The 27,940-nt window shown below is 40.1% G+C and overlaps 1 protein-coding gene across 1 annotated transcript in view; it reads right to left on the bottom strand.

Annotated features, from left to right (window-relative positions):
* The window catches only part of LOC149299017 (protocadherin-15-like), a 426,255-nt gene that overhangs the window by 179,454 nt on the left and 218,861 nt on the right, over nucleotides 1-27,940 (bottom strand). The window contains exons 16-21 of the mRNA XM_089486827.1: nucleotides 21,007-21,141; nucleotides 18,796-18,945; nucleotides 11,411-11,604; nucleotides 10,046-10,178; nucleotides 8,537-8,616; nucleotides 7,416-7,509 (exon numbers count right to left, since the gene is read on the bottom strand). Of these exons, the coding sequence (XP_089342953.1) occupies nucleotides 7,416-7,509; nucleotides 8,537-8,616; nucleotides 10,046-10,178; nucleotides 11,411-11,604; nucleotides 18,796-18,945; nucleotides 21,007-21,141 (786 nt within the window). The remainder of the gene's footprint in view (nucleotides 1-7,415; nucleotides 7,510-8,536; nucleotides 8,617-10,045; nucleotides 10,179-11,410; nucleotides 11,605-18,795; nucleotides 18,946-21,006; nucleotides 21,142-27,940) is intronic.

Here is a 27,940-nt window from a genome sequence, read left to right as displayed (position 1 = left end):
CTAGCAGGCATGAAATTTCATGAACGGACTTATTGTAAAATTATTGCAGTACTATGCTTGAATTAACTGAGCTCTTCAGAACAACCCGTTTTTTCACAAATTTTTGTAAATGTAGACTGCATTGCTAGGTTCTTGATTTTATACACCTGTGGCAATTAGTATGATTGAAACACTTGAATATAATGAAGAGATGTGTACCAATACTTTTGTCCATATATTGTACGTTCACACAAACAGCCCATCCAACACCATACAGTTATATATACACATAGCCACTCTAACACCACTTATACACATAAACATACATGCATTAAACGCATGCACAGTCTAACACCATAAGCTTAAACGTATATGCACACATAATCTAAAACCATACTTACATACACACGCAGGCACTCGAACAATATACACTTACACATTCACTTTCTCTGATAATACATGCAGCTCACACACGTCCCCCTCCCTAAGCCTCCCGCTTAAATTTTTAGCTAATTTTTTTTTTAGGAGACCTACACGTTTATTTGCAATGTTAATTACCTACTATGAAAGTAATTTCTCTGTTTTGAATAACTTGTTTTCAGTAAGTTATTTAAATACGTTTGAAAACTTAATTTCATACTTCAGATGTTTTTTTGCATTATATTATACATGATGTAATGGGCCATAGTGATATTTAGAACCGTGTGCTTTCATATGTGTCTTTTTTTTTTCTAATATAGGTACTTTAACCCCTTAATGACAATTGCCGGTCCTGGCACGGCACGGAAAAGCATGTGCTTTACAACAATTGACGTGCCAGGACCGGCACGTCTTTAAACGGGTGCAGAAAGCGATCTACTATCGCTTTCTGCACCCAAAAAGCGTTGCTGAATGCCTCGACCTCGAGGCATTCAGCAACGCCGCGATCGGCACGAAGGGGCCATCTCTGGCCCCTCCACGGGGCGTCAACATCCGCCATACTTTGTATGGCGGCGGACGCCCGTTTTAAAAGCGTTTAGGAGGCGATCGACGATCGCCTCCTAAACTTAAATGGTGTCGCTGGAATGCCTCGATCAGGAGGCATCCAGCGACACCAAACACTAACCTTTTGATGGGCTGTGACCGCTCCGGAGAGCGGTCACAGCCGCAGCTGCCGGCAATCTTCGCCATCAAGGAAGATGGCCGCCGTCCTGTAACAGGAACCACAAATTTTAAAAGTTCGCTAGATGGTCCAGACCATCTAGAGAACTTTGGCTCCACTTGCAGGTTGAATACAGGTACTGCATTCACCATGCAAGTCAATGGAGCCCAGCTTTCTAATCACAGTGTGATTAGTAAAAATAAATTAAAAAATAAAATAAAATTAATAATAATTAGAAAAAAATAGTAAAAAAACAGTAAAATGTAAAAATCATTTCCCACTGATGTCACTATCAGGGGAACCTCCAAGTTGAAAAAAAATGTTAAATTTTTTTTTAAAAAAAATAATAAAAAAAATATATATATATATATAAAAAATATATTTTTGTGAGCAAGTCCTAAAATTAGCATATTAGCTTAAAACAATTCTCGCATGGAAAGAGTTAAAATACTGGCATATTAAATGCCCATGGGGTGTCTACTTTAAAAAAATGTATGATTTGATGGGGTAAATTGAATGGGCCAGGTTCAACAACGTCCCAATTAACACGGGGGGAAGGATGGCCACACATCTAATTTCCAATTAGAAAAATGCACACGTACCAAATGTGGCCTTTTAGTTCCCCCAAAAAATGACACACCCATGCATGTGGGGTATCACTGCACTCAGGAGATGTTGCTGAACACATTATGGGGTGTCGTGTGACAGCGGCATATACCAGGAGCTGTAAATTCATACATAAAGTAGGTGTGTGTGGGAAAAATACACACACAAAAATATTACTGCAAACTTTGAAAAAATGCTGGTGGTAAAATATGTGCATGCAAAGAGTTAAAATACCAGCATTTAAAATACCCTGTGGTGTCTAGTTTTGAAAAATATATGGTTTTGTTGGGCACACTGAAATGGCCTGGCTCAAAGATGTACCAAATAGGGCATGGGCAGTGGATCCCAAATGCCAAAGTTCAACATTGAAAAAAGCGCATGCCCCAAATGTGGCCCTTTTGCCCCAAAACAGCCAGGCAAAATCATTCATGTGAGGTATCGCTGTACTCAGGAGATGTTGCTGAACACATATTGGGGTGTTTTGTGATAGTGACATATACGAGAACATTTTAATTCATACCTGAATTAAAATGTGTGTGGAAAACCAAATGCAAAAAAATGACTACCACAAAGTTTGACAAAGACTGGTGGTAGATATGGTGCATGGAAAGAGTTAAAATACTAGCATTTGAAATACCCTGGGGTGTCTAGTTTTCAAAAATATATGGGTTTATTGGGCACACTGAAATGGCCCGGCTCAAAGATGTACCAAATAGGGCATGGGCAGTGGATCCCCAAATGCCAAAGTTCAACATTGAAAAATGCGCATGCCCCAAATGTGGCCCTTTTGCCCCCAAACAGCCAGGCAAAATCATTCATGTGGGGTATCGCTGCGCTCAGGAGATGTTGCTGAACACATATTGGGGTGTTTTGTGATAGTGACATAAACTAGAACATTTTAATTCATACCTGAAGTAAAATGTGTATGACAAAACAAATGCAAAAAAATGACTACCATAAAGTTTGACAAAGACTGGTGGTAGATATGGTGCATGGAAAGAGTTAAAATACTAGCATTTGGAATACCCTGGGCTGTCTAGTTTTCAAAAATATATGACTTGATGGGGTAAATTGCATTGGCCGGGTTCAAAGATACCCGAAATGGCACATGGGGGGAAGAATTACCAGATTTGGAAAAAATGGCTTTGAAATAGCAAAACGCTACCTGTACTTATTGCCCCATAATGGGTAGAAAAAAGCAAAAAAACATAAAAACATTGGGTATTTCTAAACTCAGGACAAATAGTAGAATCTATTTAGCAGGTTTTTTCATTACCTTTTATAGATGAGTAAAAGATTTTTCAACTAAAAGTTAGAAACAGTCATTTTTTTCTAAATTTTTCACCATATTTTATAATTTTTTTAATAGTAAATAATATGATACAATCAAAACAATGTCATCTAAAGAAAGCCCTTCTTGTCCTGAAAAAAACAATATCTAATGTGTGTGGGTTCAGTAAACGGGAAAGAAGAAAATTACAGCTAAACACAAGCAGCGCAGAAATGTTAAAAAGGCCATTGTCACAAAGGGTACAAAAAGTAAAATCAGCCTTTGTCTCGAAGGGGTTAAATGCAGGATTTGTTCCTGTTCTAAACAAAAAAAAATATTGGGACCAGAACCCGAACCCGAACATGTGCAGTGTGCCCAAATGGCACAGAGAGAAGCATAAAAAAGCACAAGTATTCCTCTGGGTCTGGGTGCTTCTCATATTGTCTTGCACCATTCACCCCAAGAATTGGGAGTTTTTCCCAACATAATTGATTATTCTTGATGAGAGTGGATTTCGTGACTTGAAGTAATATGTTAGGTAACACTAATGCCTATTTAGAAAGCTAGAACACATATTTTATTATAATAATTGTAAGGTGTAGCACTGGGCATTAACATACACTCAGTCTTTTATCTTGCCTGACCTTTATTGACTTCAACAACATTGTAGGCGTCATTCTTTAGGCTATATTATCTGTACAATATCAAGATAATTTTCTCACTTGGAATGATCATGTAATGAAGACATTATTACATTACAATGGCATTTTTGCCTTGCAATCCACATGTCATTTGCTTTGTATACCTTGGTTGGTATCGTGCTCTACCTCTGTAGTGGATTAGAAGCAATATAATTATGCCAATTAAATTGTTTGCTTGAATTTGCTGTGATAAAATGGCAGCTGGCGTGATGACTGAATATCAAGGACATTGTAAAAAAACATGTGGTAAATAATGATGTGTGCTTGTTATACAAAAGGGCAAACTCTGTGAAGCATGACATTGCATTAAAAACAAGTTGGAATATTTCAGGTCAAAGGAACCAACACATAAAAACATGTTATGGTTCAGTTGTTGCCAAATGAAACACTTGCTGATACTGGTTTCTTCAAAATGAGGTAAAAGGATGATTATGAAGTGACCTAAAATATAAAAAAGCCTCTTTCACAATTAATATATTTTGGGCTATTTTTTTTGCTACTGTTTTAAAAGAACCTTAATACAATTCATCTCAAAATATTATAGATATGATAAAAAGTGCATTGAAATCCATTTGTGCAATATAGAGATTCCGGCATATAACGTCTATTAAAATTCGACAAACTCAAATCGATTGCTAGACTAACTCACATGAACTTAACTGAGCTTCATGTTGATGCAAGCTATGGTGGAATGTACAAAAAATTGCAATTTTAAATGAATCGCAAGAGTGTCTTGAAGTTCACATTTTTACATACCAAGGACAGGGCCTGTAGAACAATATATTAATGAGATTGTGTGAACACTAGACTTGTACATTTGGATTCTGTAAATTTGTATGAATGTTTCTGAAAATGAGGAGAGGCCCCACTAGGAAAAAAATGAAAATAAAGCAGAGTGCTCTGAATTTTATGTTGCATATTGTTGTTTTTTTCACTTTCACTCCCTCTCTTGCATACTCTTTCTTACACACGCTCTTTCAGTGTCTCCCTACCATCTCTGTGTCCTTCCTTCTCCTTTGCTCCACTGTTTCTTCTTTCTTTTGTCTTCTTTCTTCTGTCTTCCAGGATAAGTGGACCACCTGAGATCTCCACAGCATTTTCCTGGCCTGTATAGTAGTTTGGCACAGGGAGGAAGCTAGATGCACATTCTCTCCCCCGACTGGAGTAATGGAAAAGAGGCAGGTCCCACAACTGGGGAACAACAAGACACAGGGTGGAGCCTCGGGGGACACCATGGGGACAGCCTCTCCCCCTTTCCTTCAATCAGGGGAGAGGGTATGCACCATATTAGAATCTAAAAGCTGTTTTGCCGACAGAAAAATATTACAGCCCACTTAATTGCTTACTTAATTTTAATATAATTTAAGACAAGGGTGTTCTTATATTACTTTAATTTCTGTTGGCATTCCCTATTAGATTCACATTTTAGGTCACTTCTGTCAGCCTGGACACAGCATTCAGGATGTGAAGCTGTCAGTACTGATGGGATCGTTTCGCACCCAGAGGGAGAGAAAAATATGGGAGATCAAACTAATATACCGTTTTAATACCCTACTCACTGGCCTCAACCGAGACAGAGAATTAATCTCCCATTATAACATTACAAACCATTAATCCTCTCACAATTCGAATTAACTACAAACAACTTATTCTTGGGAACATTTGACACCTTCATGGATCTGGCATATGTCAAATGGTTTTATGGCCCCTCTAACCAGGAACTAAACTGACCAAGGATGCTTTGATTGAACCATATCTGTCCATTGAATCTCTGCTAGTCCAACTAATTTACTGCTGAAAAAATTCCCCAATACCTCTGTGTTTATCTAAAGTCTTTGTTAATGTGTGAATTGTACTTTTGTATTTAGAAAAATCTGTGTTAGCTTCATTAACCTTGGTAACAACTTGGTCTCGAAAGCTCGCAATAAACTCTCAGTTAGCCAATAAATGGTATAATTTTAACTATACTTTTCTTCCATTTTAGGTCACGCACATCAAGCATGAAATATTATGCTAAACCAAAAGAAAATCTATGAGAATCATGCATCCCCTTTCATCAGGTCCTATTCAACTACTGGTGGAATGTGGGCTTAAATTACTGCCTCCAACCCATGTCTACCGGGATGAAAGTTGTTGAAATATATATATATATATATTTATATATATACATTTAAAAACCCTTTTGCATCCTGTGCATTTGCATTCCATCCTTGCCCCCTCACTCCATTAGATCTTTGCGTTCCTTTTAACATAGAATCCTTTTGGGAAAAGATGGTGAGGCACTGTATGTGACCCGGTGTCCCTTAGGTTGTTATACATTTTAAGCCCTACACCCCTGAGCAAGGGATGGGGGTGATGGGGGCTACTTTATGACACTATACCCTGAACATATTGATTTAATTACTCTCTACTCCAACTATATACATGGAAGGTAATAGGTTTCCTCTGGGAAACCCATTTCATGTTATTTAAATATATGTATTTTTTCTATTTCTGTATGATTGTGTAGGGGAGTGTGTGGATTTATAAGCCACCATGCAATCCCATAGGAACTCGCAATTTTGCGGTTTAACAGTTTCAGCTATCTTGAAAGCACAGTTCATTGAATAAACCCCCAATTTGTGGTGACATACAAATTTGTGAATGTGAAGTTAGGATTTTCAAGCTCCTTCTACACTCACACACAAACATAGAAACATACACACACTAACATATTAACATACTTACACAATAACGTACTTACACACACTTCCTAATATATACATACTAACACATTAACCTTCTAGCACAGGGGCTGGTAAAACTGAGTGGCCCCCTGGCCCCTTGCTACCCGCAGCAACTAATATATATGCATTAAAACACACACCATAGCCGACACTGACTAAACATCCTCACTCTATTATCACACATGACTCTCACACACTTATCCCACAAAACTATTCACTCGCTCACACATAACACCTCATTCTCTCACATCTACCACATATAATACCTCAGTCCCTCACAACAATCACACAACTCACTCCCTTACATCTCTCACAATAACACCTTACTCCCTTACAGTTATCACACATCACTACCTCACACCTATCCCATATCATACCTCACTTCCTCACCTCAACCTAACATATACTTACACACACATAAACCTACGTAAACACACAAACACACAATAGCATACTTACACACACATACCAATGTACACACATACGGTAACATACTCTCACACACACACATACTAATATATACAGTAAAATTCTTACAAACACGTTTGTTGGCTAAGGAGTGGGCAGGCCAATGACAGCTTTCTGCTCACTCGCTGTCCCTACAAACTGCTTTGTCTGAGCGCCAACAAACTATGTCATATCCTGGTGCTCAAACTCAGTGTGCTGGGAAGGAAGGAGTGCATTCCACTGGAAAAGGAAGGTACGTGGGGAGTGTAGCCCCTACTGGACAGAGGTCCCCAAATTGCAGTGGCCTCCATTTTGCCAGTGAATGTGACTTTGAAATGCAATTTTTCATGAAAATGTTTACCTCATGTAAAGACAAGTATATCATTCTTTTTTTAAAGAGTGAGTCTGCTCATCCATGGCTTGTTTTATTTAGTGTATTTTTGGGTATCATCATTGTCTACAAATCAGTTCCATGGTAGTGAAAGAATCTATTAGATATTTCAAATCACACAGCAGAGTATTTCATTGTAAAGGAGATAACTCACCCCATCTGGTCTACCATCTGATGCCGTCACTATCAAAATATAACGATCTGTACTTTCTCTGTCCAAAGACTTGGCTAAGACTAAATGTCCAGAACTGTAAACAAAATAATACAGAAGACACAATATTTCTATTGGCAACTTCAGCTTTGTATTATTTAGCAGCTAACAAGGTGGCATTGATTTACCTATTTATATAAAGAAACCCCTCTAAATTATGAAATGCCCAAATATTATCACAATTTGCCATAAAACAAAAGGATTTATCAATAACTAATAATGTTCCACGTAATACTGTGAACTCTCTATGCAAGGAAATAACAAAAGGCATATTCAATAATTATATCACAGCTACCATTATTACAGACTTTTTTTTTTAGTTGAAAACAAGGTCATGCAAGTTAACCACCTTAGGTTGTTATCATTCTCTTTACCCCCATTTACCCCAGAATGGGTGGGTTTTGTCCCTAATGCAAGAGTTTATTGTAAACTCCATTGGATATTACATATATCAGCTCACCTTCTCAGAAGGAGATGAGTTGAAATCAGCAATTCAGGGATTCATAAATCCCCTTGCTGCTTTTTGTCCAACTAGCAGAAAATCCACTGTGCTGAAGTTGAGTGGTTTTGAGATAAGTGAAAATGCATTAAATTGGCGTTTATTTTTTATCGTGGGTCAGAGAAGAATTAGCATAAAGGCTGATACAACTAAAACTTCAGGCCCATGTCTCTGTAAAAGGCCCATCAGCCCAACAGCATCCACACAAATCTTTCTCCTGAAAAATATTAGCAATACTTTGTAGGTTGTATGCTGTTGTAAAATCAAAGGTTTGTCAAGGTGGTGTTATTGGAGCAGTGAGGGTTTGATAGAGTGGCACATCACAGTGTCCCTCCTGGCCACAAGTATTGCCCTAGGCCTACTAACCTCTTAATCAAACATTGCCATGAATGCCATGAATGTGTTGTTTAACTGGGATATATTTTATCCACATAGTTCACTTGATATGACAATAAGGTTAAGGTTTTAGATATATATATATTATGATTCTTAATATCAGATATTATAAAGAACCATAGAAATATATTCAGGAAATGTCAGCTATTTAAAGACTGGATCACCTTACCTTATGGAAAGGTTAAATACCCTCTGGGGATCTCCATTTTGAATTAAATATGTGATTGGATCACCTTCTCGATCTGTGGCCTTTAACAAGTAAAACAAAAAACACAATATGTTTAATAGTACCTTGTAAAGCAAATTGGCTTTAGTGAATTCACGATTTGCACTGTTGATATTACTCATTGCCAGCTTGGTGATGTATTAATGATTTTGTGAGAGGTTAATAAATACTGTGCAATTTTTTTTTTATCAAGACCTGATTGGCAAAATGCACACTACAACTCAGTAAATAAATAAGTAAAACAAAAAATAAAAAAAAAATCGCTGATTTCTTCATAATATTAGAATTAGAAATCAAATCACGTTTTACACACTTTATTTCCCCTCCTGTAATAGCGTTGAAAACATCTATAGCTGGAAATGAAAATGAATAAAAATCCCTATATTCTTCAAATTATAAAGTGTTTCTATTGTGTCAGTAAAATTTTGGGGGCTATGCGCAGCTGCCAGATGGGGCTTACATTGCATATTTTCTAGTCCAAAACATCAGTTACCATTCTTTCAAGTTCTTTAGTGATGAAAATTCCAGTGTAATATAACCAGTGTCTTTTCTTTATATGCTTATATTGTGAAAACAAAATTGGACAGAAACAGCATGCAATCTGCCATAATTAAAGGATTGTAAAACTCTGTGTTGTCATTGTGTGCATGTGTATGTCAGATTTATTGAAAAACAAAGCTAAACAGGGATGTATTGTTATATTGCACACACTGTAAGGGCTAGTAAATAGAGCTATAGGATGCTTACTAATGCCTGCCCTGTAACACAGGTTAAAATACCCATAGCACAATGGAGGAGGCCTCTCCAAATATCCAAATTGTTTGGATATTTTGTTAGAAAAAGCATGACAAACAAGGCTAAAATCATAGAACAATTATTAATATACTAGAGCTTCTTGATCCAATGAGAAATCTGATTACCTTTTGGCATCAAGAAGACATTTTTTTAAAAAAAATGTCACTATCAATATTGTCCATTTATTAGGGAACATAAGCCTTGTGTACATGATTTATGACTGGAGCTATGCTGTAGGAATGCTAAAATCCATTTGATGTGGATTCTTTTAAAGAAATATCTTAAAGCAAGTTGCATGAAAAAAATATTTTCACCTTAGTATACAGGAATACAGCATCGGCAAAAACATTGCCAGTCGTTTGGGACACCAAATATTGAACTGATTCTTTATGGCAATGCTAATAAAGTCAATTAATAATAAAGTCATTAACAATGAGCCATTGTTTTGTTTACCAGCATGATAGGGAGTCCATGTGTTTTTTCTTCTGGAAGATTGGGCTAAAATAATAATCTAGAACACATACAAATTGCTAATGTGCAATCTGTTGTATCTGAAAAGATTATATCATGCAAATACTCAACCTGCCTGATCTTATGTAACCAATGAAACAATTTGGTGAGACTTCTAACCATTAAATATCTTTCAACACATAGTACCTGTATATTTAGTAGGACTGCTCCAATCCTCGTAGCTTCACTAATTTCAAGGCTATACATCAATTGGGCAAACCGGGGAGGGCTCTGGTTGTTGGGTGGAAGAACTTCAATGTAAACTGTAGTGATAGAACTTCTGCAATTAAATAGAGATTTGTGAAAAGTCAATTGATTAGACCTATACTTACAAAGGCTTGTGTGCCTTTAACCAAGATAGTATAACATATGGACTATTTTTAAAGGGGGAAATCATATCGAAAAATATTTTCTCCTCTAACATAAAATACAATGCTGCATTCAATGTTATGGCAATAATAATGAAGTTCATTTCTCTATGAGCTTCCATTGGTCAGAATGGGTGGCTGGACAATTAAGACTGAAGCCTTCTATTGTTTAACACAGTATGGCAGTATGATAAGGATTTTAGGTAGATTGAGCTAAAATAGCACAGATAACACATACTAAGGTATAATATGCCATTATATTCTCCAAAAGCAACAACTGTTTAGAAATGAAACAGCACACTATTGTTGTAAATATATTTCTAATTTGATAATAAAAAATCTGGCAGGAGTTTGCCTCTAAAATGGAATTTTCTCACATTTTAGGAAAGTAAATTACCATAACTTAATTATAGTATCTATAGCATTGAGGCACTATTTTACCTTAGGGAAACTAAGATGTCCGGAAAAAGTAGAGTAAAAATTAGTCCCATGTTCTGAAATCCTCTACCATTCCTACCTAATCAGGTTTTACCAAAAGGGAGCAGTAAACTCAACAAATGGTATATAATGGGGTAGGGAATAATCAAGGAAACTCTGAGAACAGGCCGCTCCCATGGCACATAAAGTGGTTTCTTGTACAGATATACTGCTTATTTAATCTGTAAACACCATTTTAGTCGATTTAACTGTGTAATGTAGGGTTTGGGGAAAGTGACAGTGATCCCCTTTAAAGGTCGTATCAGTGACAGTTATTCATTGATCTATTCAGCACATAGAGTAGTACCGTATGGTTTAAAGACATTATTTAGCATGGTGACACAATAATTATCAACACATGTATAACGTTTATATAAGATGAATTATGAATAATCAATTTTTAAAATGCTGAAAAAATAATTATAATACATGTAACTTTAAGTATTTTCAGTTTCCATTTTAGTCCCACTTGCAGCATGTTGGTTATGTTACAAATATTAGCTTTTTCTTAGGAGTGACCCATGAAGCAGGAGAAAGACTGGCTCCAAGTTTAGGATCAAGGGGCTACAAAATAATTCTAAATGTGTTCACTGCAGAAAAAATAATAAATAAGAACTTGATGGCAAATACTATGCTCCATAGGTTGTGTTTTCATGTTGCTTCATACCTTCTCTGAGCTGGTGGTGCATTATCGGACGCTTTCACAGTTAACGTATAGGAATCCCCAACCATCAGAGTAATTCCAGGAGTGATTGTGATGACTCCAGTCCTGTTATTTATGATGAAATGTCCTTGAGCTCCAGCTAAAATCTCATATGTGACCAGACCATTAATTCCTTCATCTGCATCCACAGCTGTAAGCTAGAGGTAAAAAAAAGATAATACATTCTCTATAACCTGTTTTGCTGTACATTAAACTTTCTGACAGTAAAGTTGACACTGATACTCACAACCACCAATTAATGCATACTGTATGCATACATTTCTATACTGTCTTAGCAGAGGCACTGTGGCAACATCTTATAGAGAACCTTTTTTTTACGCGCACAGTGACTTTCCATGACAAAACAATGTATTCAATTTTGATACTCATGAAAATGTATTGTCTAATGACATGGTGGGCACTGGAAAGACCATTCTATGGTAGTTACGTTTCTACTTAACAAATGGAATACTAATGAGGCGTGGTCTTCAAAACACACACAAACACACACACATAATCTGTTAAATTTACTCTATAAGGACTAGAATATTTACAAAAGTAAACACAAATGTGGGCAATGTTTTTATTGTATTGTATATTTTGTTATATTGAACTACCAAAACATACAAAAAAAACATTTTAAAATGCTAAAAACTAACATTTATAGATATAATTGTTAGACTTGTGCATTTTAGATACAAATTGCATATTTACCAGATTTTATCTTCTATCTTTTATCCTCTCTTCTATCTTCAATCTGCTATCTTTAGTCTTCTATCCTCATCCATGGACATAACCCGGCAGGAACTTCTTCCAAAATGGCAGCACTTCCGATGATGTACTCTCCGTGATCCTCCAATCGCAGTAGGGGACATCACCGAAAGTCAGGGGCGGACTGACCCATCAGGCACTCGGACGTGGACCAAGGGCCCGGGAGCCCCTCGAGGGCAGTGGCGTTGGCAGGGGGAGCAATGGGGGTCACAGACCCCCTGCATCATGATGCCCCCCATGTGCCCCCTAATTAAAATGCCGTCTTTTTTTCCCCAGCCATGATTGACGTGGAGGAGAGAGAGGCGCCAAACGGTGGCTCATGAATCAGTTTTCAGCAACCGCTTGGCGCCCCTCAGTCTCCTCTGTGAGGCCTCTAACCCGGATGCGGTGCTGGGATTGAAAAGGGGGGAGAGCGGGGTAGATAGTGAGAAGGGTGAGAGGGGGGTAGATGGTGAGAAAAAGGGGATGGGTTAAATAGTGAGAAAGGAGGGTAGTAAGAATATTGAAATAAAGAGTCAGAATGAGTGAGACAATTAATTAATGTGTGAATGCATTGTGTGAATGACTAAAAGTATGCATTACTGTGTGTATTAATTGTGTAAATGAGAGAATGAATGAATTAATGTGTGGATGAATTGTGTGAATAAGTGAGAGAATGAATGAATGAATGTGTGGATGAATTGTGTGAATGAGTGAGAGAATTGCTGAATTTGTGAGAATGCATTAATGAATATGTATAATAAATAAATGGTGTGAAAGAATACATGATTGTGTGAATGAAAGTGTGAATTATTGAGTGATTGTAGTGTATCATAGATGTATAATTGATTTGTGGGAAGGCAAAGATGGCACAGACAGGGTGTTTATGGGACAAAGATGGCACAGGTGATTGCCAGAAGTGGCCCACAGAAAAGGTAGGGGAACATTTAGAGTGCGTGAGAGATTGTGAACGAGAATGAGAGTGTGAGTGAATGGGGCAATGGGCAAACCGAATGGGCAAGGAATGTAATTCTTTGCCCGAAAATGAATGGGCCAAAAATGAACCAAAAATGTGACCAAAAATGTGCGTCTTAATTACTTCATATATTGAACTCAGGTCATAACTAGTCTGGCTCACTACAAATCAGCATAGTCAGTATAATACATTTACTCAGTCTGGGTTTAGCATTTAAATATACTTGAGAAAAAGATCACAATGAAAGACAAAAATAGCTGTCATATGCCTAAAACTGACAAAACACTTGAAATGCAAAATAGCGAAGTAGAAGGCATTTATTAAAGAACCATGGTACTTAACAGCTACTTGGCCATTTAATGCAATTAAGTATTTGACCTTCACAGTGATTACTTATAGAATGCAATGAAGTATGTGCTTTACCTTTCATTCTGAAAATAACACATTGTTGAGACAGTATTGCTGCAGTGTAATTCACAGCACCCTTAACCCTTAAATTGTTACCTTTTTACTTATGTATAAAGACAGAATTTCCACCTCATGGTGGCACTTCAGAAGGGGCGGCACTTTGCCGCCCCAAGCGGTTTTTTTTTGTTTCTTTTGAAGCGGAGGAGAGAGAGAGGGGCACCGAGTGGTTTTCGCTTACCCGCTCGGCGCCCCTCTCTCTCTCCTCTGCGGCGAGTTTCCCTGTTCGGTCTCTGTGCCGGCTTGTAATGCAGAGCGCCGGAAGTGACGTGAATTTCCGTCGCTCAGCATTACAACCCGGCACCGTGGCAGCACAGGGAGACTCGCCGCAGGACCGTTTAAGGGTAAGTACCGGTGGGGGGGTAGATAATGCCGCCCCCCCCCCGGCGTCGGCGGGGGGCGGCATTTTAAACTTCGCCCCAGGCGGCGTTAAGTCTTCGGCCGGCCCTGATCAGATAAAAACTATAATACCCAATACTCTCTTAGCATTAAACAGCCTCCCTACTATGGTGCAGACATTTAATTTACTATAAATTATATAAATGATTTACTATATTTAAAAATGCATTAATGCCAAAAATTACAAAAGTACTTTTTATAGCAATGGTGGACAAGAAAGTATGCCTTCAAACTATAGAAAAATCAAGGAAGGTTATTATTTGCCAGCCTGCCCCCCCTCGTTATGCACATCTCCCCCTCGGCTTGCCACTCTGCCTCCCTGATATTCCACTAAGCCCCCCCAGACTTACCAATGCATCCTCAGACTTGTCCCATGTGCTTCAGATTCCCTGGTGTCTAGTGGGTACAGCCGGTGAAGGTCTGCACGATGCGCATAGACAACCTGTGCTGCTACCTGGCACTTCCGCCGGGACTTCTATGACTGAGCACCGGAAGGTCATGTCACGCTGGCGCTCGGTCAAAAAATCCCTAGTGGAAGTGCTGGGCAACAGCGCAGCTGTGAGGATCACAGAGATGTTCACTGGCTACCAGAGAGGAAGATCCAGGTCTCCTGCAGCGCTGCGGGGGATCTGGATCTTAGTCTTATAGTCAGACCTCTATTTGAGACGACCTCGAATTTAAGATGAGGGGTAAGAAAAACCTTGTCTTATTTTTTAGCAAATACGGTATATATATATATATATATGTGTGTGTGTGTGTGTGTGTGTATAAATGTAAGTATGAACATAAATACATACACTGTACAGGGCTATTGGGACACCTGACCATTATATCAGCAGGGACTTTGAGTAATGAGAAATTATGGGTACAAATGAATCTGAATCCAATTTTACAAGGACTAATAATACAGAGCTTTTTCCAAAAACAGTCATATATAAATGCATGTTGACAGATATTATTTAAAGAAGTTTGATCTATAAAACCCAGCAGCATGACAACTGTGGAGCATCCCTCATGATATAAACTGTTTGTTCTTAAACAAATGCTGCATAAAGCTTCTCTGCCTGTTGGCTTTTGAGACTGGGTTTACCTAGTGTAAATAGCATTGAAGCCAAAATAGAGCAATGAGAATGGAAACAGTGCAAATTCATGATTTTAATAGAAGAGCCAATAGCATGTATGAAAAACAAAAAACACTGAGGGAGATTCAGCCCATGATTACACAGTCCATTCTCAAAATAAGAGCAGTGATTTTGTAAAATAAGAATAGTCTAGATTTTCTTTGAATTATGTATTACTGAAAAAAATAACAGTATTATATACTATCAAATGATTTTAACATTGTTGCACATTTTGTGAAAATGATAAGAGATCTGTCATAGATACTTAAATAGGAATTGCTTTAGAGAACTTTTAGTCAACTAGATAATATAACCTATGATAACGTGGATAGAGTGGACAGGATGATAACTCTTATATATCAAAAATCTCTCAGTTAACAGCATTTGTGGTATAATCCGTTTTACTTGAGGGTAGCGAGCAACCCAGAGTGAGAGTGTGAAGAATTCTTACCTTGACTGGCTTTTCAGCTGTAGTTCTAGAAAAACTGACATACAATTGTCCCGGACTAAATACAGGTCAGGACAAATATATTCCAAGTTTACTTAAAGTCTGACCATGACTTTTGCTTTTGCTAATTACAAAACTTAAATATACTGAATATTGCCTTGGTTTCAGTCTAAAATGAAACTAATGCGGGGGACAAATCGACATGGTATCCATGCAACTGTAAACAAAGGTGTCGCTGGCCACAGGTTCTATATAATTGGATTACCTGACATTTGCAATAATACTTGCTATGTACTTAAACCATGTAAAGGGCTAATCGCTGTATACTTCCAGTGGAATTGGCTCAAAGACATAAGGGCAAAATGCCAGTTAAAATGCCTCTTAGGGTGTGACATTGGTTATTAATAAACTATATATTTAACTGTGTATTTTACTTTGAAGGTAAGTGGGTGTTTTGACATTAATCTAGCTTTAAAAAGCTGTCACTGAGCTCTTCCATTTTAAAACACACTGCTTTAGGCACTCAGTTATCCAAGTCTGCCTTATTATAGAGATTCAATGAGATTCATTCCCCATCCACTTGGGGCTACTTATGCATGGGAGTACCCAACAACCAATTTATAATTAACTGCTATCAGCATGCTTGCCATTGTGTGAGCTTTTGTACCTCCTTGAGGGGCTAAATTTGGTTTACCACCCAATGGTCAAAATGTGGGACATTTGACCCGGCTAGAGACTACTTTTGCGAGAAGAAAGCCTTCTGCATCTGCAGACACACACTTAGATGCACTTGCATTTTACTGAATACACCGAACTATCTCGTTCCATCCAGGGAAAAATAATTATTAATAATAATTATAAAAAAATATATATATATATTTGGATTCGTTTTCATACAAAAAAGATTAATATTTAGGCACAGTAAATAACAGAGTTTAAGAGGAGGTCTTATAATTGCATTGTCATTTCAATAACTCAGGCTCGATTAACATGAGTAAACAAGACAAAAGGGATGTCGTAATATATGGCCAAATTTAGTGTGGCAATTCTTAAAACTCATGAGATCATATCCAGTAGAAGATGTCAACATTTACCTGTCTAGGTATGAATGCCATCTTCCAGATGGAAATTAGATAGTAAGATGTGTATTAAATCACAGTTATGAAGTGTTCTTGGAAAACAAGTAATTACACGTCTGTCAGAAGAAATATATCAGTTTATCATTTGAAGTTTCCTTTAAAACAAAACAACATTCAAAATGCTTTAATATAAAAAAAGCCTTAAAAATATAACCAGCTGGAAGAACTGTTACTTCTAATGCTATCATCTGAAAAGATGCCATATGGATGAGTGCTAAATCCCATCTAAGTGAGAATTAAACTGAGTTTTGGTCTGCTTGGATTCTTATCTATTGGCAGGTTCCCAATATCAGGTTCAATGCTATTCATTAAGCCTTTGAGTGTCTCTACCTGTGAATTAATTGAGCATTGTATCCTTGATTTGTTAGTTACTGTTGCCTAACAGTCTCCTGACATGATGGTCCTTCATCAAACAAGGTTATGAGTGCTGCACAACTGCACATGCACACACCTCTCTTTCAGTCTCTCCCACTGTCATGGACACCTTTTAGAATTTCTGTGGTAATAGAGCCAAGATTTCCATGCCAGAAATGCAGAGCTCAGTTGCTTTGTTAACTCATTGTATTCGACAAACTCACTATGTGAGACACAAGTTTAAGTGCATAGTGTTAGCAGACAGGCTAGACATTTGTCGCTGTGTTTATAATTATGTGTGCTGTGCCCCCCAATTCGTCACATATAGCTCTAACATGCATGCATGGCTATCCAATCCTCTGATGTAAATTATTTCTGTGAAATAATTTTATACGCTCTTAGTTTTCACTTGATGCTGCTGTAACTGTGTCTTTAGAAATGATTTAATTATTAAACTTTTTTTGTGGAGTTGAAATTCTCCTCAAAAGGTCAGTTAAACACATGACTTCATTTTTTTAAATTAGTGAGTTATTAGTTATTATCTTGACATTTTAGGACTACAGACAAGATGTCAGCATGTGAAGAAGTCAATGTGTAGAAAGAAGCAATACTTCTGTGTCACCCTGTCGCCTAGAGTAATGTTTGTGAGGAAAGTCCAAGACAAATTAAGGAAAGATGACGCATTTGATCAACCCGGGACAGCTTTTATCAGAACACTACTCACTACTAGAGAAGCACTCCTGGGTATGCACACAAAGCCAAGATGTTCTTTGGTGAAAATATACATCAATAAAACTGGAGCCCTTTCAACTTGTATTCATCTCACTGTTTCTTACCTAAGGTAGCCTTTTTGCCAGAGGATCACATAGCTCGGACTGAAACCTCCTCAGCCTACTTACATTTTGGGTTTGGTTATTGTCCTATATATATGTTCTATTCTATTTATACCCCCACCAACCATTGTTATATTTTACAGAGTCATCCAACCAACATAATATTCTGGTTTAGCTATTTTACTACATAATGAGCTATATGTAACACTCCAAAGGTAAACGCATTGAAATATATATTTTTTCTAGTGAACAAAACCAGTATAATCTTGTTCTGTATAGTGCTACTGATAATGTAGTAATGTGAATCATGACTGCTGGCAAAGACACAGTTTGACACCAAAATTTATTTTTCCCCTATTTTAGAAACAATGTTCACTGATGTAAATGCCCAAAAGTTATTCAACTTATGCACAATTTATTGTTTATTTGGTGAACAAACATTAACATGTGAGCAACACAATTCTTAAAAGAATGTATAACTCTAGAATTCTTGCAGACTAGCCTTGTAAAAAAAAAATAGGATGGATTTTGTTTGTCATTGATATATTGTAAATGCTTTATAATTCATCTACAGCCATACATCTTTAGTGATAAGACAACACATATACGTCTGATCCTTAAATTATGAGTTAAGGTGAGATGAAACATTGAAGTTTACCCACTGTTTTTTGAAAAAAAAATCATCCCCACCATCTGCAGAAGATAAATTAATTAATTAATTATTGTAGTAGAAAGCACTAGATGTAGTCCCTTCATATTGTGTACTTAATTATATTTGAAGAGTTAAAATGAGTTGTTTCGTCTCAAATCATCTTCAACTCACTATTAATGAATAAAATCTTTGTTTCCATATAAAGGACTTACTTTAATTATGTTGTCCATGGATGTCATGTCCGTATAGATCTTAACACTGTAGGAGAGGCTGGAAAATGTAGGCGAGTTGTCGTTTGCATCAATCACCAGTATGTTCACTGTGACTGGAGCACTTTCTTGGGTACCATCTGATGCAATAATCTAGAGTGAAAAAAATATTAACATACACAAATGTGTTACTGGTATATGTTAAATAATAGTAACATTGTTTCATGATAAAGGTATTTTTTGCCTTAAGCTTTTGTGAGAACTGGATAATAATACTTTAGATCACTTGCATTGGAAACCTCCAGATCCTAAACACAAATCTTCTAAGTACAACTTACAAATTCCCACATTAGCAAAAAACACTCCCAATTTACATTCATTGCTGATATAACGCATGACAGAATAAGCAACCTGTAGTTGCGTGCTAGTTGCAAGTAACTATTTTGAACTCCGTTCCTAGTTATTGAGCTTACATGCTCTTGCATGAAGCACACAAAATGCACAGTTGTAGGTACTGTCTATTGAATATGCATGTTGTTTTGCAAGACTCAGTCATATGTAGTCAGATGAGTTAACCCTTGTCTGACCACTAAAGTTCTTAGTGAACCAACCCAACAGACACGCATAAGGTCACAAGATAATGTTGAAGAAAAACACCTCTGCCACAAAAATCTCTGATCTTTACCTAATCAACAATATGACGTGTAGTATATGCACTCCTTAATATAGTCAACACTGCAGCATATTGTTGATGCATACTGTGCTTCCCCACAGCAAACACTGAAATCTGGCAGTGTCTCTTTTCTTGCAGACAGTGGACCCCAAGCAAAGTTATTCAATGTTAGGTGTTTTAGCAGAGCATCACTAAGCAATAATAAGGTTTACCCAATTATTAAGCACCTGAGGGATTGAAACATGTAAGCATTGTTTCTTTCCATCGGGACAGGGCACAGGTAAGTGCTGAAAATAAATGCACTCTAGTTGCCAAGCGTTTGATTTATTGCAGGCGTGGAGTCATATTATGTTTTTTTATCTGCTATTGACCGGTGGGAGCACTGGTGACTACAGCCTGCAACCTAATGCCCAAGAGGGGGCTCGCATTTTGGAATACGAAGCAAGGTGGGACCTGTTTTGGTTTTGTTGGCTGTAGGGAATATTTACAGCATGCTGACTTAATGTAGTGATATAGCAGTATTAGTATTGGCCGAACTACTAAAAACTATATTGTAAACCCGAAATATAATTAAGATACTCAACTAAATATATTATTTTACGAATATTAGACTGACTTATTACCTCCCTTTATGAACTATGAATTCATTTTATTTTATTCTTTGTGATGCTCAATGCTGCAAAACCGGGCATCTTTACAAGATTTCCAGAATAACTGCAAATATAAGTAGAGTGAAACCTTTTCAATTACTTAAATTAAACTGTTTTGCCAACCTTTTCTCTAAATTGGAATAGTAAACCATTCCACTTACAAACAGACAATTAATACTTCCTCCCCCCAAATGTCTGTTCATTTTCAGAACAGAAGTCTGTTTTCACTTCAATGAGTCAATACATCAAAAAATATTAAAATGCATCTGCAGGTAGACTCTTGAAATCATTAATACCTCTTGAACCATGGTTCAATTACCTCAACTTGATGATATTATGGAAAGAAGAAGAATAGTAAAGATTAAGTTCATCTTTTTATGTTTTTCAGCATTAATTCTGCCGCTGTAATTTGTCTACTACCAAACACATTGTTAATGCTACCGCATATAATTTATAATACTGTATGGGCAAGAATTTCAAAGATCCATTACTGTTCCTTTCTGTGCTTCAGATGTACATAGAATGGCTCTGGACCAATTCAAAGCCAAACAAAAGGCTTTCATTCTGCCAGACTGCATTCACTGAATCTAGCTTCTCGTTAGAATTTTTAAAACAGGAAACAAATAAGCCAGGCTTTAACCTAGAACACAACAAAATACGACTAATCGCTCTCCAAGGATTATGACAAGGCAGCTCTGGTCCCTGGACTACCCTAGCAGTGAGGAATACATATCAGTTTTTCCTTAAAGGGACAGTTTACTATAACACAGGTACACAGGCATTAACCAGACCAAGAAATTATGTAATGTAAATAAATTTTTTTATTAAACAATACAAGAATATAAATTTATAAATATAGATTAAAAAGAAATAATGGATATAGATACTTACTGAAAACTTATAAATTTGCTGTCGCTCTCGATCAACCGGCTGAAGTAATGTGAGGTAGCGTGTTATTCCAGACTGTGTCACAGAGAAAACTGAAGTATAGCCCACTAAGTACAAAAAAAGCTGAGGGTCTTTTGTCTTTAAAAACAAACAGAGAAAATACAACAATTAACATTGCACTACTAATCAACAACTTATAACAAAACATTTACATTTTTATATTTGAAGCAGAAATTCTTTTACTTTTTGAATTCCTCTGAACTGTGGGAAATTATTACTTTTAGTAATTTTGTCATACTGTTTTTTCATGAATCATCTTTTAACTGCGTTCAGCTCTGACGGATGCCTGATCCTTGGCCAAACACATCTCCTGCCGCATTCCATACTAACCAGCAGTGAGCTCCGGTGCTGGCTGAGGGAGCTTTCAGAGGAGTCTAAGATGACCCCCTGTTTCAAGCAACCAATCAGTGGTGCAAAATGTCACCAGGTACCAGGTGAGGTGCTACCTTTGCTATCCTTTATCAAATTATTTCATTCATCTCTGTAGACTTTCTTAGGCTAAATGTGTAAATTGTTTTTCATAGTATCATCAATTAAAAGATTAAACATGATGTTAGAAGCCATTTAGTTAAATTATATAAAAACAACAAAGTAATCATTTTCATGATCCAATTTAATAATTGACAATGTATTAAGCAACCAAACACATTATTGCATGCTATTATGTACAGTTAAGTTAGTATGACAATGCCAAAAGAAAAAAAAAATATCCTCAATTCACTAAGGTTTGTTTCCATTTTAGGGGCTCGGTTTAATTTCAGAGTGAAAAAGTTTTACCTTTCATTTCTTTAAAACCAAAGAATATCCATTTTCAAAGAAAAAAATTGAAAATGAATTGAAGAATATTGCATCACTGATATAAATGTCTCAGGGAATTTGTAAAACAATGAAGTGAAAAGGTTATTTGCAGGTAACTGCACAAATCTAATAATGCTGAGAGCAAATGTAAGAGAAATCTACGTAGAGTACACGAAACACAATTTTCTACAATTATAGCTTATTTTCAGCAAATCTCTTGAAGGAAATATTGACCGTGCTAAAAGGCTCTGGGATACTCTTTTACTCTTCCCTTTTCCCATTGTTGATTTAATTATTTAATAACATAAAATCTTTTGCAGCTTTTACCTAAAAATGCATCTAATGTTTTTGCACAAAAGACCATTTTAAGGAATTAATTGTGTGTTTCTATCTTTGTCATAAAATTGTCTTGCCATATTTACTAGCATTCTAGCCATCGGGGTCTGTTCACTAAAGGAGAGTCGTCGGTAGAGGTATGTTTCAGCTCTTTGATTTCACTATACATTATGAAGATCCAAACCCGTGTGAGCTTTTGCTGCAGGAAGAGCTTGACTGGTCCTGCATAATGCATAGTTAAATCAGTGAGATTTCTTCAAAGTCTTCTCATCAACTGAATAATGCATTTTTTTTCAGGGTCAGTTCAGCTGTAGAAATTTGCTACGAATGGCCCTTTATAGTGAATAGTGAAGTGAGAGAGTCAAAACCACAACTCTACTGCAAACTCTCCTGGGAGCCCTCACATTAGTGAATAAACCTCTTCATGTAGCAATTCAATAATAATGTGTAACAGATGCAAACAAGGGAGGAGGAAAAAGATGTCATAATGTACTCCAGTAGAAAATGAATGCATATATCTGTTTGGACATACCAAAACTTACTGGAGCCAATGCAAACAATAATAGACTCAGATGTTCATTTTATTTGGAGCTGGAGTGTATCTTTATGTTTAATCCACACCTATCCATAAAAATCACCTGTTGTATAAGCATTCTAGCCTTTTTGCAAGGTTCTTGTGAGTGAGCCTAATGCATTTTTGCCATGTAGTGCTATAAATGCCAACATTTGTCTGGCACAGATAACATGCACTCTTGGTTGCTTCACAAAAGACTCTACTGAATCTTTATTAGAACACATAATGATAGATGCATTTTTGTAACATGAATTACATATCAGCATCAGGATTTCTCAACTTCTACTAAAGTGGACAATCATATCACTGAATGGGGCAGTACACTATGCTGTCCGATTTAATCTTTTCTGGAAGTAGTGTAATGCGTTGCTTATGTTACAGCAACAGTAATTACAGAAGTGGAAACGTTGATGCCATCCACCCCAATTATTTTTAATGAATTCATTTTTAAAACAGGATGTAGCCAGCGAATCTGAAAAACTTCCAATTTTATAGCAAGACAGGAGGCTTCGTATTTTGCATTCAACCTTCTTTACTGTTAACCTCCAGCAGCAAAACAGTTAACAGAGAACAACAAAACAACCAATAGGAACACAGGAAACAGTCTATAAAAGTCTGCAGCTCTAGAAACTCCTCCTCTTTCTTTGCTGCTTAACCTCCAGGTGAGAACATTCCATTATATTTCTATAATTACCTCAGTACTTTTTTGTACCGAATATTTTATTTATTTCATTGTATAGTGTATTTTATTTTGGTACCTGTGCAGCTGTGGGTTTCCCTTATTTTCCCTCTGCTGCTTGTCCCTTCCCTGCGGGCATCTTGGTGCTCTCTCTTTTGTTTTTTCCCTTACCTCATTTCGGCCTGTCTGTCAGGCCTTGTGGGCTCCCGCCCTTTAGGTTTCCTCGACCGCCATCCGGCGGTTATTCTTTCCCCATCCTTTCGCGGCCGTGTGTGCGTGCGCGGCGGCTTGTTGCATTGATGCGCGGCGGTTTGCTGCGTTGATGCGCGGCGGCCTGCCGTTTTGACGTGCGGCGTCTCGCCGCGTGTTCCTTTGTTCTGCCGCGTTCGGTTACGGCGTCCTGCCGTCTTCCGTACGGCGGTTTCCTTCGGCCCGTTTCCCGCGCGGCGGTTGGGCCCGCGCCCACGTGTTGTTACCGCGTTGCGGCCCGTATTTTCCGCGCGCTGCCTCGTTTGTTGCCCCGTCCGCGGGGTTTTTCGTTTCTGGTCGTCCGCGGCGTGGTGGCGGCCCCGGCCTATTTTTCTGGCGCTCGGTCGTTCGTGATTTTGGGCCTTCTCGGCCGCATTGCTTGTTTTTTCTGTAGGGTCTTTTCTTTTTAGGTGTTTTACAGCCCCTATAGGTTCTTCATTCACCAGGCTGCATTTACAAGGCAAATAACGGATTGTACTCATGTAACACATCTACTTGGCATCTGATTTCAGGGTAACCCCCTGCTGACCTCCCCATGGGTGAACCCCCACTGCCTATTACTGTTATGGCCTTGCCTTTGAGAATCTCTGGATGAACCCCTTTCAGGTTTTTTCTCTGGGGTGACCCCCTTGCTGGATTTTGGCTCACTGGGTGACCCCTTCTTATCTCTGCTCGGGTAGCCCCCCTGCAGTTATCAGGCGTGGTGAACCCCACTCCTCCGGGCACGTTATTGGGGATACGGCACCTACCTTGTGTTGCATTTACTGTACCGGTGAACCCCGGTTATTTGGCCTGTGTCTGGATTTTGCACTCCTTGTTTTGTGTTCCCATCAGACACACTTGGAGTACAATGGCCGAAGATTTGCAAAACCAACTTCCGGCGGCCGTACAGGCCTGGCTCCGCTCCGCGCTGGCTGCATCACTACCTGCCGTCCTCGAGGAGCTTCAATCTGCGCGCCCGGCGCCCCCTAGCGTTTCCCCTACCGGGGTTGTGGAGTCAGAAGCGTTCCTGGAGCGAGTTGCCTTCAACGTCGGCTACAGGGAAGGCTCCTCTAAAGAAGGCCCGCAGTTCGGCCCTTCCCATGATTTCCCCAACTGAGGACCTCGCTGACTATGAGGTCCTAGATGAGTACTGCGCTGGTTCTTCTGGTCTGGCCTCCCCGGCACGGGAACAGGACTTTGCTCCAGATCCTCCCAAGATTCCGCTCAACCCGTCCAGCGCTCCCGACCAACCGTTTGAAGTTACGGATGACCTCGGCACTCCGTTGTTTTACCCCAGAGCCCTTCGCCACCCACGCTCTTCGGAGTGGACTCCTTCGGCGCACATTGCCGAGTTTTTGCGGTTCTGGATCCGCCGTCCTCTAGACAAGGACGTACGTCAGCGACTCCGCTCAGAGTGCCCTCGTCCTACGGTCAAGGATAAGGTCCTTAATACCCCCGAGTTCGACCAGACTTTCGTGACTTTCCTCACCAAGAATGGTAAAGACCCACGTAAGGGAATTGAGCTGGGTTTGCGCTCAGCACAAGACAAACTTTTAGACGTCTCGGGCCCTTTGACGCAAGTCTTCCAAATGGCTGATGAAGCCATCGCTGATGGTACTCCCCTGGACCCCCAGTTGGTTCGCGACTGGACTCAGTGAGCCTTGTGTCTTCTGGGCAACGCCAATTGCGCTATCTCCTCCGAGCGACGCAAGGCGGCGTTATTTAAGCTGGACGCCAAGTTGGCCGAATTGGCCCCTAAGGAGCTGGGCGCTGAAGCCAAAGGTCTACTCTTTGGCGAGAAATTTATTAAAGATTTGAGCCAACATGTGAACTTGTTCACCTCCCTCACCAAGGCCCAGACTAACATGAGGCGTGTTTTCCAGTCAGGGAGTCGTTTTTCCTCCAGAGCTGGCCGGCAGAGGGGTCGTGCCGCCAGCAGAACGGCCTCGTTTGGCTCAAGACCCCGGTTTCCGGACGCCTCCACCGCCTACCGCTCCCACTACCGGCTTCCTTTCTCCAGAGGTGGGTCCAGGGGCAGAGGTTTTTCGTCCACCAGGGGAAGATCGGCTTCAGGTAAGACTGTTTCCTATTCTTCCTCACATTCCTGTCGGGGGTCGGCTCGCCCGTTTTTTCCATGTTTGGTCTCGCCTCACGTCCGATCCTTGGGTCCTTCAGACTGTGGTGGGCTTCCGTCTCGAGTTTCTCTCTGTCCCTCGGCAAACCTCTCTCCCTCCTCTCCCCAGGCTATCTCGTGACGCCGCTTCCCTAGTGCACTCCGAACTCTCCTCCCTCCTAGAGAAGGGTGCCATCGAAATGGCAGATTCCCCTGCCGGCTTTATCAGCAACATTTTCTTGGTGCGCAAGAAATCGGGGGAGTTCCGCCCGGTGATCAACCTCCGGGCCCTCAACAGGCATGTAGTGTACCGCCACTTCAAAATGGAGGGCATACATCTACTCCGCGACCTTCTCAGGGAGAACGATTGGTTCTCTCGCCTCGACCTCAAGGACGCTTACCTCACCGTCCCTGTCCATCACGACGATCGGAGGTTTCTGCAGTTTCGATGGCGCAGCCGCCTTTGGCAGTTCACCTGCCTCCCTTTCGGCCTCAGCTCCGCTCCGTGGTGCTTCACCAAGCTGTTGAAGCCGGTCATGGAGTTCCTTCGGGCTCGCGGGATTCGCTCCATCATTTATTTGGACGATATCCTCCTCATGGCCCAAGATATAGAGTCCCTGCGTCGCGATACTTCCCTAGCGGTCCACCTACTTCAGGACTTGGGGTTTGTCGTCAACGAGGCCAAATCGGTTTTAGTCCCGACACAGACCGTTCAGTTCCTCGGTTTCTCGGTGGATTCGGTGGCGTCCGTCCTCAGACTTCCCCGCGACAAGGTCTTGGTGATCAAGAAGGAGATCCGCAGGCTCCTGCGTGGTGGCTTGGTCTCGCTCAGGAACCTTGCCAGGGTTATTGGCCTGTTGTCCGCATCCATTCAGGCCATATTCCCGGCCCCTCTCCACTATCGGGCCCTTCAGCGTCTGAAGACAAGGCACCTTCGCGAGTCGGCCTCCTACGACACAATGATCTCCCTGTCGGACGAGGCCCGGTTAGAACTCCATTGGTGGTTGGTCCACATGGACGCGTGGAACGGCCGTGCCATTTTCGGGTCAAGTCCAGATTTTGTCTTGGACTCCGACGCAAGCCTGTCTGGTTGGGGGGCAGTTTGCGGGGATGTGGCTACCGGGGGTCCTTGGACCTCGGAGGAGCGCGATCTCCATATCAATTGCCTGGAGCTCATCGCTGGCTCGTTCGCGGTTCGCAGCTTCATGAAGGGAGTCACCCATTGTTCCCTGGTGCTGCGCATGGACAACGTCTCCGCCGTCTGCTACATCAACAGGCTGGGGGGCTCCAGATCCCGGCTCCTCACAGAGCTCACCAAGGATCTTTACCAGTTCTGCCTGGACAATCATTTGTCCATACGGGCGGAGTACCTGCCTGGCAAGGAAAATCTTGTAGCGGATTGGTTCTCCCGACATTGGAGGGACGTGAGCGATTGGCGCCTTCTGCCGAGCGTGTTCCACTCTCTCCATCTTTGTCGAGGTCCTCTCCATTTAGACCTGTTCGCATCCCGGTCGAATCGTCAGACAGAGGCCTTCTTCAGCTGGCTCCCAGATCCGCTGTCCTCGGCGGTGGATGCTTTCCTGCAGTCTTGGCCTCTTCAGGGAGCATATGCCTTTCCCCCGTTCAACATGATCCTCCGGACTCTGCATGCCGTCAGTCGTCAGGGGGTCTCAATCCTATTGATAGCACCCCTATGGAGGACTCAGCCGTGGTTCCCGTTGCTTCTGGAGCTGTCGTGTGCGGATCCTCTGATCCTTCCCTCGACCTGGGATCTGCTTCAGGATCCGGAGGGGAACCCTCATCCTCTTATCCTCCAGGATCGTCTGACGCTGGTGGCTTGGTCGGTTTCCGGGGTTCCTGGCATGTGCCGGGCTTATCGGAGTCGGCTAGAAACCTGCTCTGGGGCTCTTGGGCCCCAGGCACCCGGAGATCTTACCTCCAGGCTTGGAACGCCTGGAGTCGCTGGTGTTTGGTTCGACACCTTGATCCCCTTACTGCACCTGTGACGGCGGTCCTTAATTTTTTGGCCCATCTTTTTTCCTTGGGCAGGTCCTACCGCACCATTAATTTGTTCCGTTCGGCCATTTCGGCTGCTCACGTTCCGGTGCAGGGTTTGGGTGTCGGTAAGGATCCGGCGGTCTGTCGT

Source organism: Sceloporus occidentalis, unplaced genomic scaffold (genome assembly GCF_023333645.1).
Source record: "Sceloporus occidentalis isolate IW3139 unplaced genomic scaffold, rSceOcc1.0.p SCAF_30, whole genome shotgun sequence".
NCBI lineage: Eukaryota > Metazoa > Chordata > Lepidosauria > Squamata > Phrynosomatidae > Sceloporus > Sceloporus occidentalis.
Note: the sequence above shows the minus strand (reverse complement) of the source record. Positions and strands in the feature narration are given on the sequence as shown.